The 11,275-nt window shown below is 45.8% G+C and overlaps 7 protein-coding genes across 7 annotated transcripts; 4 read left to right on the forward strand and 3 right to left on the reverse strand.

The window, feature by feature from the left end:
* Nucleotides 1-137: 137 nt before the first annotated feature.
* On the forward strand, nucleotides 138-1,400 carry PICMEDRAFT_72983 (hypothetical protein; the record flags this gene model as incomplete). The annotated part of the gene is made up of 1 exon (XM_019164352.1): nucleotides 138-1,400. The coding sequence occupies one exon, from the start codon at nucleotides 138-140 to the stop codon at nucleotides 1,398-1,400; it is 1,263 nt and encodes a 420-aa protein (XP_019018078.1).
* Nucleotides 1,401-1,490: 90 nt separating this feature from the next.
* PICMEDRAFT_59155 (hypothetical protein) lies at nucleotides 1,491-2,657 on the reverse strand (the record flags this gene model as incomplete). Its single annotated transcript, XM_019163347.1, has 2 exons — nucleotides 1,491-2,452; nucleotides 2,642-2,657. The coding sequence occupies 2 exons, from the start codon at nucleotides 2,655-2,657 to the stop codon at nucleotides 1,491-1,493; spliced, it is 978 nt and encodes a 325-aa protein (XP_019018079.1).
* A 108-nt stretch (nucleotides 2,658-2,765) lies between these two features.
* On the reverse strand, nucleotides 2,766-4,139 carry PICMEDRAFT_139857 (hypothetical protein). The gene has a single exon (XM_019160168.1). The coding sequence runs from the start codon at nucleotides 4,047-4,049 to the stop codon at nucleotides 2,874-2,876; it is 1,176 nt and encodes a 391-aa protein (XP_019018080.1). The 5' UTR covers nucleotides 4,050-4,139; the 3' UTR covers nucleotides 2,766-2,873.
* A 148-nt stretch (nucleotides 4,140-4,287) lies between these two features.
* Nucleotides 4,288-6,285, forward strand: PICMEDRAFT_72986 (hypothetical protein; the record flags this gene model as incomplete). The annotated part of the gene is made up of 1 exon (XM_019164353.1): nucleotides 4,288-6,285. The coding sequence occupies one exon, from the start codon at nucleotides 4,288-4,290 to the stop codon at nucleotides 6,283-6,285; it is 1,998 nt and encodes a 665-aa protein (XP_019018081.1).
* A 337-nt stretch (nucleotides 6,286-6,622) lies between these two features.
* On the forward strand, nucleotides 6,623-7,504 carry PICMEDRAFT_72987 (hypothetical protein; the record flags this gene model as incomplete). Its single annotated transcript, XM_019164354.1, has 1 exon — nucleotides 6,623-7,504. The coding sequence occupies one exon, from the start codon at nucleotides 6,623-6,625 to the stop codon at nucleotides 7,502-7,504; it is 882 nt and encodes a 293-aa protein (XP_019018082.1).
* A 532-nt stretch (nucleotides 7,505-8,036) lies between these two features.
* Nucleotides 8,037-9,702, forward strand: PICMEDRAFT_16770 (hypothetical protein). Its single transcript, XM_019161334.1, has one exon. The coding sequence runs from the start codon at nucleotides 8,151-8,153 to the stop codon at nucleotides 9,624-9,626; it is 1,476 nt and encodes a 491-aa protein (XP_019018083.1). The 5' UTR covers nucleotides 8,037-8,150; the 3' UTR covers nucleotides 9,627-9,702.
* Nucleotides 9,691-11,000, reverse strand: PICMEDRAFT_16771 (hypothetical protein). Its single transcript, XM_019161335.1, has one exon. The coding sequence runs from the start codon at nucleotides 10,912-10,914 to the stop codon at nucleotides 10,015-10,017; it is 900 nt and encodes a 299-aa protein (XP_019018084.1). The 5' UTR covers nucleotides 10,915-11,000; the 3' UTR covers nucleotides 9,691-10,014.
* Between the last annotated feature and the right edge of the window lie 275 nt (nucleotides 11,001-11,275).

Consider the following 11,275-nt stretch of genomic DNA (forward strand, 5'->3'; position numbering starts at 1 on the left):
TTTATTTTTCCTCTTACTTTTTTATCGTTTCGGTCAAATTTTTTAAATTTCGAAAGATGATTCACTCATTTGATCGATTGATTAGAAAGAGTCTTTAGGTAGTTGAAAAATAGTGATAGTCCATTCCTAAAACTGATATGTCATTCAGAAGAAGAGGAGAAGTAGTAGCTGGAAGGGGTTCCGCAGGTAACAACCCGATGCTAAATCGGGCTGCTGCCGCCCCAAGAATTGCCGGCATCTCAGATAATGCAGGTTTAAGGATGCCACCAGGTGTACCTACAACACGAGAGGGCCCGATCACTGGTGAAAAGAAATCCGTCAAAGAGGATATTTTTAAGCATCCAGGATTAAAGCCCTCTATTGCATTGTCCAATATCAATTGTGTTTCAACCGGAACTAAAGATATAGACACTATACTAATCCATGGTGGTTTGCCTGTCAATTGTTCGTTGTTGGTCGAGGAAGACGGCAGTACTGATTTTGGTGGAGTGCTTATGAAGAAATATGTGAGTGAAGGTATTGTTCAAAATAGAAAGACAGGGAAATTTGTTAACCACTGCATAGTTGTGGGAATGGAAAACACATACGGTAATGAATTACCGGATATTTATGCTGGGAGTAGTAAAGAACGAAAGAAGAAACTTGTGCAAGAACAAGAGGGTAAGATCAGTGTCAGTAACGTTAATGCAGGAAACGATTTGAGAATTGCATGGCGATATAAAAAGGATGCCATTGCGGGGAAAGGAAGTGGTGATGGAAACGAGTTAGATGACTCCAAATACCCGGAATACAATCACCAGTTTGACATTACAACAACAATCAGGCCTAGCCCAGGGGCGTCTGAAATTAGCTTTGTGAAGCTTGATGGCGGTTTTGATGGAGTTTTGAGAGATATAAAGAGAATAGTGGATAGAGAGCTCAAAACTGAGACGAGAATGGTGAGGTTGGCTATACCATACATGCTGAACCCTATGGTTTACGGTTGCGATGCTCTCGTGGAGACTCACTCGGTCATACGTTTTGTATTTGGGCTCCGCCGAATCTTGAACGCATACCCAGGAAGAATCACTATGATGGCAAGTTTGAGCAGTGAGCTATTTGAAGACACTGCTATCTTATCCAGTTTAGAGAGCTTGTTGTTTGATGGTGTAATTCGCTTGGTGCCTTTTCCACACGAGCTTAATGTTCTGATGGAGAAAGTTTACAAAACTCAGCGTGAAAAGATCAAGCAAGGTTACGTCGATGTGTATCGAGTTCCTATACTAAGCTGCATGGGTCTTATGGAGAGACGCTTAAAGGAATACAGTTTCAAAAATAGCAAAAGTAAGTTCCAGGTGGAACAATGGAGTATTCCTGTGGAGGAGGAAGATGTAGATGAGGCCAAAAAGACCGATTTCTAGACATCATTGTAGATCATATGTATAAATTTTTACAAATTTTTTATTCTTATTCAAAACCTCAGGTCTACGATCTTGAATATAAAATGCTGATTATAAGAATATTTTCCAAAGGTAATCAAGCAAAATACCAAGCCAAAAGATGTGGCCTGTATTAATGTTTTCTTTGAACCAGTACCAGCAGTTTGCAGGGTTATCCAAGTCCACTTTCTTGGTCATTGAGAACAATCTGTAGGCACCCACAGCAGCGCCCAAATAGAAGAATGGGCCCATTCCCGCCAAGTAGCCACTAGTCAAGAAGCAAGACATCTGGGCAGTACTTAGAACGTTGAAGATTGTTTTGCTCTTGGTGCCCCACGCCAAAGCGGTGGATTTGATGCCTGCTTTGATGTCAAACTTTTTGTCTTGATGTGCGTAAATTGTATCGTAGTGCATACACCAGAAGAACCCACTGAGATAAAGAGGGATCATGACCGGCCAGTTCCAAACACCCATAGCTGGAAATCCCAATAAAGCTCCCCAATTGAAACAAGCGCTAAGAACCACCTGTGGATAATAAGTGACTCTTTTGAAGAAAGGGTAAGTACTGACTAGAAGGAGTGACGATGCACCGAGAAGGAAGCAGTCAAGTGGAAGTTGCAAAAGAACACCCAATCCAACAAGCATTTGCGCAGATAGAAATACCCATGCTTGTTTCATGGAAACTCTTCCAGAAGTTATTGGCCGTTCTATGGTTCTTGCAACCTTATTGTCTAAGTTTCTGTCCCACATATCATTAATCGTGCACCCAGCACCTCTCATGACGAATGCACCAACACCAAACACGGAAAGCATCCACACGGTGGATAATAGTGGGGCTGCGCTCATGTACCCAGCCATAGTGATTGCCCACATCGACGGAGACAAGAGAAGCAAGGTACCTATAGGCTTTTCGATCCTCATTAATTCCATATAAGGCACCCATTTATCTGGGAAGTTTTTGAGTATCCCGAGCCCGTTTAGACGTTGCAGCTTTGCCTGCTCAAGTTCTTCCGCCGAGAAGACACCTTTGGCATCTGCAATGGATGATGCTGTTGTCAAAGCTGGCCTCGTCTTGGTGGTGAACGTCTTTAGCTGGAAGTGGCGATGCAATGTGACATTGTTAGAAACAAAGGCATATCTTCTCAAGTTGCCTGACCACAACGCTCTGAACTGGGAAAAAGCTATCGCTTTTGAACGAAATCCAATAGTAGGCCTCAATGCACCTGCTAGGTTCCACATTGCTTGATATAAACCGAGCCTCCCCAAAAATGTTTATCAAGCTAAGACCGTTAAACGGCTTGAAAGAGAGCCTGAGTTGACTTCTCCCGCTTCGTGAATGAAAGCTGTCGAATTTTTTGAGGGCCGGCGACTTTGCCGAGTGTGGGGTAAACTAATGACTGACTATATTTCTGAGGCTGGCAGTCAGTCTCTGTAGGCTCCCTATACATAATTACTTTACAGACTGCTTGTGTCTAGTCCTGGAATTATGGATGGAGTGGGAAAGATGCATGTTTTAGAGATCACACGGAAACTGTCGAGAGCTTCAGCATCCCGACACCCCTCCACCCCATACATTTTTTCCGTAACTTCTGCAAGCTTTTCTCCATCTTGAGTCTTGGCAAACACTCGCAACAAGCCGTCTTTCATTAGGTGGTCAACATCAAGCATTTTCACCCATTCTAAGGACTCGTCATCAGCAAAATTTCTTATCTCTCCGCCGAACTTGGCCTTATACACCATTTTCTCGCAGTCCGGAATGTAAAATCCCATGTAATAGTGATCTTTCTCAAGTAGTTTTGTCATGACTATCTCCCTGATAGCACTGACCGTACCTAAGCCTAGGTGTGCATAATCGGGGTCCCAGATGAAATAAACAGACGAAATCGTCGTAGGGAGGATATCTAGAACTGCGATCGCCACGAGCTTGTTGTCAATAAAATAACATTCATGCACAGGACCTTGAAGATCAAGTAATTCCTTCCCGATTTCGCCACTGGTCCACTGCTGGTTCACCTTTTTCCAGTCCACATATTCCCGTCTCTTTGTTACTTCTGGGAAAGGATCGTTGCAAAGGAAGTTATAGAAGGAATATTCGTTGATTTCAGACTCCTTCTCCTTGTGTATAGACATCTGGTACCTCTTGAACAATTGGAATTTATCCATCGTAAAACTGTTCGGGAGAAGCACGCTGAAAAAGCGGCCCTTCTTATCTTTTTGTGTATACATATCTAGAAGTGATCCTGTAGCGGTATTTATCCCCATCTCCATGGCCTTGTAGAACCGTCTTATCGATTTCTTGTTGGACTTATTGTAGTATTTATCGTCGACAAACATTTCGTAATTTGTTCGTATCGTATACTGTCTGCAGCAAGAGCGAAGCAAGTCAGGTTTATACATGAATGACCCACTTCGACGCCATCCTTGTTTGATCAACTGCTCATACCTTTGAAAAGACAATTCCTCCCCGTCAAACGTTATTGATGAGCTGTTACAGTAACCCTTGTCCTTCATAAGCTTGGACACAGACTCTAGAGCCCATGACTTCTCCACGGGCTTCTGCTGATGACAATATCCACATCTCGTGCTTTTGATATATGCAAGCTCCTCCCCCTCGTGTTCCTCTAGATCCATTTTGGTATAGCTGTATCCCAAATAACTGTACTGCCGTTGTCGACACTGTTATCTCCAGCGGTCAATTCTTTAAAGAGAGACACGTACATCTAGAAGAAAGCTCATATTTGCAACTCCAGTGAGAAAGATCAAGCAAAGAATCGAGACGCTCGATACTTTTTTGACGGTTCATCATTATATGATCAACATCCTTAAAGTTGAGGGAACGAAAGTATAGGATCTCTAAGAGTGTGGGATTATGGGAATTGGTGAAATCATGACTGCCATTCCACACAGACACAGCATATCTAGGCGCTCATCTATTCAGCAGCTGCAACAACCGCAGAATGGCTCCAACTCGCCTCGAGCCGGAATTAGAGGCCGGAAAGCGAAGGCGGCTTCGAACGAGGTGAAGACTACAATAACAAGGTTGGAGTACTTGAACAACAAGTTCAATGTGAATCCGTCGTTTGATGTAGAGATCTCAGGTGATGAAACAGATGATAGTGAACCTGAAGGGGCTAAAGAACACGAAGAAGTAGAAAGAGTAGAGATAGAGGGTGAGTCCGGTAAACACCGCAGAGCCGAAGTGCACTTCGACCCAAGGTTGCTGGATATAGACATTTTGAAGAAACAGCAAAACGTTCATGAGATTGAGTCAAGCCTGGATCGGTCAATCTCCCTACTAACCCCGTTGTTTCAATACATTCAAGATTTTGAGTCTAATTTGAACACGTTGTCCAACGAAATGGAGGTCTTGCAAACAAGGCTTGTGAATTTGAACGACGAAATTCAGAAGAATAGCAAGGTTGACAATTTGCTTACGCCTATACTTAACGACATGTTGATTCCTCCCCAATGCATCAAGATTCTTTTGCACGGCAAACTTGACGAGAAGTGGGTCGAGCAGTTAACCATCCTCCAGGAAAAGAAGGAAATTTTACAGAACTATGAGACCAAGGAAAAATTCAACCATGAAAACATTGTCGAATTATTGGGGCTCATTGATAAGCTGGAATTGAAGTGTGTGGAGCGGATTAAGCGGTACTTGATTGAAAACATTAAATACTTGAGAGGTACACACACTTCATCTGTCAAAGCCCAAAGCAAGTTGCTTCAAGTGAAAGAGATTTTCGTTTTCCTCAAAAGCAAGAACAGTAGGCTGGCCAAGGAATTTGAAACGGCATATGTTTACACCATCCGTTGGTATTATTATTTCAATTTTGTGAAATACATTAGCTCCCTTGAAGGGTTGAAAATACTAGAAAACGAGTATGATGCAGAGAGGAAAAGTACGTATTCTAACAATCTTTCCTCAACCTCATCATCCTACGGCCAGCGTAGTTTAATGCTAGACAACACAGACTCTATCAATGAGTATCTGATAAACCTGCCTAAGCGGCTCGAAAAAATGAACGACGAGAACAACCAGTATTCCATTCTTGGACAGATAGCCGAGTCCAGTGGGATCGGAGGAATGAAATTCAATATGGAGCAGATTTTCGTATTTTTGAACCAGACGATGATGGACAACTTGACCATTGAGTTCAACTTCATTGTCGAGTTCTTCATTCTGACAAACAACGACGACATAAACAACATGATCAAGCAGATATTCTCCCCAATCATGAAAATGGGGACAAACTTTACTACATACTTGTTGAACAACTGCAGAAGCGATTACTTCGGGATTCTTTTGACCATCAGAAGGATCCAGCGGATGGAGTACGAGATCCAGAACCGCTGTCTTCCAGAGTTATTCGAGAGCTACTTGAACACTCAGCTGCTTGCGCTATGGCCCGTGTTCCAACGAGATGTGGATGCCTTGTGCAACAGCATCACCCAGACCCTGACCTCTACATCGATAATCAAGATGGTTGTCAGCAGCAAAAATAATATACTAGTGCCGCTGAAGATTACTCAGTCGTTCAGCATTGTCCTCAGCAACCTCGTCCAGCTTGTGCAAAACTTGGTCTTTGAGCTGGAGACAAGCGAGCCCTTGAACAGCTCCATAGAGAGATTAAGCAACACCTTCGAAAAGGGCATGGTCCAGTTAGGAGGAAGTCTAGATGACGCCAAGGGCAAGCGCCGGCTGTTCTTGTACGTGAACTTCCAGCTCGTGTATAACGTGCTCGACAACGAAATGGCTGGGACCCCTCCCACTAAAGTCAGCACCACGGGCGTCGAGGGGCAGGCCAGCCCTGTCGGAGAGACCATCTGCAATCACTACGAGCAGCTCGTGCAGGCCTACTCATAATCCCCCGGCAGCCTCTGGCGATGCAGCAAAAAGAATGTCTGACGATGCTGTCCGAAGGTGCTGGAAGGTTCCTCGAGGGAGAGACGGAGTGGCCTCGAACAGCGGGGACGGCTTGGACGGCTTAGACGGCTTCGGGGCCTGCGGGGTCTGCGGGCCTGCGAGTCTCCGGGTCTCTCCATGTGCCCCCTCTTGTCTCTGTAGGTGACGTGTATATAAGAGGTCGTGTTTAATGTAGAAGTTGCCGCAGTGGCTATTGGAGAATTTTCTATACCCCTGCTTTGCCCCGTTAACTAAGGACACTACAAAAATTTACGATTTTGGAACGATATACTGAAAAATGGGCATCTACGACGCAAATAAAGACAAGGTCGAAGACCAAGGAGACGTGAAGATCAACTCAGTCAGTGCCGGGTCACCACTTGACAGTCTTCAGGATTTAAACGGGGGCCTCAACGGTCTCCACGATGGTTTACAGAAAACGCTTTCGTTAACAAATGACCTCACATTGAATGCATTGGGGAAGCTCCGTGGTATTGGCGACGGATGGAACTCCCTTCTGGATGCCTGGGACCCTCGGAATGACGGCCAGATTCCATTGTTGGGGCCGGGGCTGCTTTCCCCAAGAGTACTCCATAAGCCGAACGAGATGGTCAGCAGAGGTATTCCGCCTCCCGAGATCTACGAGGAATGCACCAAGGCTGAGGGGCTGTCTCTCTGGGACCAGCAGGGCCTGTGGCACTGTCTTTTCCCACGGAGCAAGATTCCGTACGACTACGGCACTGGGGAGTCGCATGCGTTTGGAGTGGGCCCTAGTGAGGCAAAGGAACTTGTCTCGAGAGAAGACGTTGAACAGGACACCGAAAACAAGCATGGCCTCTTTTTCAAGAATCTGGAGGACATGCTTGGCTGGCAGGCAAGCATGAAGCGGGCAGTTGCCGAGCAGAGACGCAGACAGTGGTCTGATTGGGAAGCGAAGGAGAAAGCCAAGTGGAACGTCTGGAAGTCCAACAGCAGCTCCGGTGGTGCAGACGGTAGCTCTGGCGACGATAATGGCAAAGAGGTCGTCGGAAGAGAGACAGAGACACGCATGGTTACGCTTGACAACGGTGATTTCCAGCGGACGACGACCCAGCGCCGGGTCTACTCGGACGGTACTAGCCGTATCTGGGAGAAGACCGAGGTTGTTGGTCCGGACGGAACTATCAAGAAGAGCGAGTAGCCTGGGGAGAAGGGCACAAGGAAACGAAACAGTAAATACAATACAAAAAAACCAACCGAAACAACAATTTAGTGGTATTATTAATATAGTGATTTGTAACGACGAAAAAAAAGAAACAGAGCAGTCTGTATTGAAAAGAAACCGGTCATCCGAAGGCCTCCACGAGGGAGTACGTTACCACGAGCGTGTCTTCACCAGAAGACGTCCCAGTGAGTCCCACTATGGTATCAAGCGTGTCATCCATGGATGGAATGAAGGCATTGCCGACGTAGCACCAGATTTGCTGGCTATTTTCTAACCGGAGTCTGTCTCTGACGAGCTCCGGGACGGCGGCAAAGGGCGCCTCCCGGGAAAAGTCCACCAGGGACGGGGAGACCTGAGGCACTGCTCCAATCGCCTTAAGTCGGACGTGCATAGCTGGCTGCAGAAGACTAGCCGCAGAGGGTAGCCCTGTAGAGTAAAGGCAATTGTAGGTGTTGAAGAAGGAAAGATGGCAGTGTTGTTTTTTTCTTCCGTTTTTGCTCTCTCGTCTGGAAAACGTGAACTTTTTCCAACACAGTACTTGGTGAAGGTGTGCTGTTCTACTTTAGGACTCTGACGACTGGTAAGAAACAGACAGCAGACAGCGTATATAGAAGACTACAGTATGTCAGGAACACCCGACTTCGACAAGCAGGACGCCTCAGAGCTCCTTTCCAAGCTCTCCATTGCTGCCACACGGGCGAAGGAGGAATCGAAGGAGCCAAAGGAATCTACAAAGGAAGAGCCAACCGACACCGTCAAAACTGACGGGCCACAGGAGAAATCTGCAGAAGCACCGAAGGTAGCTGTAGAAAAGAAAGACCAAGAACCTGCAGACAACCTTATCAAATCGACGTACGAAGTCAAGGTCAAGCTTGCAGACTTGCAGGCAGACCCAAACTCCCCACTCTTTAGCGCCAAGTCCTTCGAGGAATTGGGACTCAAGCCAGAGCTTCTCAAGGGCCTATATGCCATGAAGTTCTCCAAGCCTTCGAAGATCCAAGAAAAGGCCCTTCCGCTTTTACTATCCAATCCTCCAAAGAACATGATTGGACAGAGTCAGAGTGGTACTGGTAAGACTGCTGCATTTGCACTTACGATGCTTTCAAGAGTCGATGAGAGCAACCCTGCGGTCCAAGCAATTTGTCTATCTCCTGCAAGAGAATTGGCAAGACAAACTTTAGACGTTGTCCAGGAAATGGGCAAATTCACCAAAACGAAGATTCAGCTATTAGTTCCAGGAGCGCTGGAGAGAGATGCTCCAATAAACGGACAAATCGTGGTGGCAACTCCTGGTTTTTTGCTCGACATGATTAGAAGAAAGAGATTTTCTACATCAAATGTCAAAGTTTTTGTGTTGGACGAAGCAGATAACATGCTTGACCAACAAGGGTTGGGTGATCAATGTAGCAGGATTAAGAAATTCTTGCCAAAGAATGAAGGACAGTGCCAGATGGTTCTTTTCAGTGCCACGTTCCCTGATGAAGTCAGAAGCTATGCGGAGAAGTTTGTTCCCAACGCCAACTCTCTTGAATTGAAGCACGAAGAATTGAACGTCGATGCCATCACACAACTTTACATCGATTGTAGTAACGACGAAGAAAAGTTCAAATACTTATGTGAGTTCTACGGGTTGATGACAATTGCATCCTCGATCATATTTGTCGCAAAGAAGGAGACTGCCGACAAGCTTTATTTCAATATGAAGAAGGAAGGTCACACGGTTTCTGTATTGCACGGTTCATTACAAACCCAAGAAAGAGATAGGTTGATTGACGACTTCAGAAACGGACGTTCCAAAGTTTTGATCACAACCAATGTTCTTGCCAGAGGTATAGATATTCCGTCTGTGACCATGGTGGTCAACTACGATATGCCATTCGACAAGAACCAACGTCCTGATCCTTCCACATACTTACACAGAATCGGTAGAACGGGTCGTTTTGGCCGTAAAGGTGTTTCCATTTCTTTCATCAGTGACAAGAAATCTTACGAATGCCTTCAATACATCTCTGAATACTTCGGTGGTATTGACATGATAAAATTACCTGCCGATGACTGGGACGAAATCGAGGAGATTGTCAAGAAGGCATTCAAATAGTTTCATGTGGTACACTAACTTAGCTTTGTTTAATTAATTTAATTTGATTCAATTCAAGTAAAATCAGGAAAGCGCAATATTTCTTTAGATAATCATTTATAAATGCTAATTTGTAGTATAGCCGTGTTTTTGTGGGGTGGGATATAAAGAGAAGAAATAAAAGGGAGTAGAGTAGTAAAATCGAATGGCAATGGAAAAAGAGGAAAAAGAAAATGAGTTTGGAAAAAAGATGAACTATGAACTATGAACTATGGGCTATGAACTATGAACTAGAGCTATGGAAATGGAAACAAAGTCAAGAAAAGAAGAATGGAAAAAACAAAACCAAAAATAGAAAGGAAATGGAAATGGAAATGGAAATGGAAATGGAAATGGAAAACAAAACTGACTAATGACCGGATAACCCTCTAACCAAGCCGGCAATGACACCGGCAATAATACAAGCAAGCAAGATACACAAACCAATGATAATCCACTTGCACTTCCTGTTTTTCTTGGAAGTTTGAACCGCTTGGATGACGTTGCCGTCACCTTTCTCCAGCTGGGCCTGTGCAAGGTCTATGTTTTCATTGGCATTGGTCAAGTACTCGCCCTGCTCGAGTACGATGTCCTGCAAGTCGTTGAACATCTGGTTCAAGGTTGCCGCCATCTCCTGGATCTTCAAGAGCTCGTCGTGACGGTACTTGACGTTTTCAAACACCTCCATCGCCTCGGCCTTCTTGTTCTGCATCTCGAGAGACGTGGAAAAGATCTCTTCCGGTCCGTTCTGCAACACAAACTGCTGTGCTTCATCGTAAGATGCCTCCGGGTTGATTATCTGGTACTGCTCGACCGCCTGGTGGGTGACGGACTCCTTGAAGTTGTCCTCCTCGACAATGAGCTCTCTCAAGGCGCCTCTGAAGAGTCGGTTCAAATTGTTCAACTGGTTCACCATGTCCGGGTCCGAGCGGTCCACCTGTGTTTTCAGACGCTCGATGCCGTTCTTGATGTCGATCTGCATCGTCTTCATCTCCATCGTCGAGCTGTCGATCTGCTCCAACGTGCGTTTCTTCTCGGTTTCAGAAACAGCCTTCATTTGCTGGTACTGCAACTGCTTGAGGTAGTCGATGTTGCTCTTGTACTGCTCGATCTCGTCCTTAATTCTCTGGCATTCGTTGAGAAACGCTGGTCCGTTTCCTGCGCCGTGTCCGCCGTGGCTTTGGCCACGACTCTGGCCCCCATACCCCGAAGGATCGTAAGGGTCTGAGAAGGGGTTTTCGTATGTTTCAAATGGGTTGTCTGACTGCATGTCCGTGCCGGGTGGTTCGCTGTCGGTGGTCGCTTCTGTATTGGTGACCTTCTAGTATCTGTACCTGCCAGCAAAGCCGCTGTCCCACAGCAGAGCCAAAGGAGGAGCACACCACTGGCCGGGTTGATGTTCGTTCCTGTGTCTCGTCTTTTCTTTTCCCCTTCCTTTTTTCCTCCCGGACGGAAAACGCGGCCGTCTGAAACGGGCAGAGAGCCCATGATGAGGCGGAGGCAGGACATGTCACGAAGCTATTAAGGGAGAAAGGAGCAGGGGGGACGTCTTCTGGGGAGATGGTGCAGGCCAAGGATGAGCAAGAGCAAAGAAAAGCATACAACGCTGGCGCAGGAGATTGGCGCCAGCC

This window comes from Pichia membranifaciens, assembly GCF_001661235.1.
Source record: "Pichia membranifaciens NRRL Y-2026 unplaced genomic scaffold PICMEscaffold_3, whole genome shotgun sequence".
Taxonomy (NCBI): domain Eukaryota; kingdom Fungi; phylum Ascomycota; class Pichiomycetes; order Pichiales; family Pichiaceae; genus Pichia; species Pichia membranifaciens.

What these genes read in the sequence shown, in the direction of transcription:
- PICMEDRAFT_16770 (XM_019161334.1), top strand. Translation starts at nt 8,151, where the DNA reads ATGTCAGGAACACCCGACTTCGACAAGCAGGACGCCTCAGAGCTCCTT.
- PICMEDRAFT_139857 (XM_019160168.1), bottom strand. Translation starts at nt 4,049, where the DNA reads ATGGATCTAGAGGAACACGAGGGGGAGGAGCTTGCATATATCAAAAGC.
- PICMEDRAFT_16771 (XM_019161335.1), bottom strand. Translation starts at nt 10,914, where the DNA reads ATGCAGTCAGACAACCCATTTGAAACATACGAAAACCCCTTCTCAGAC.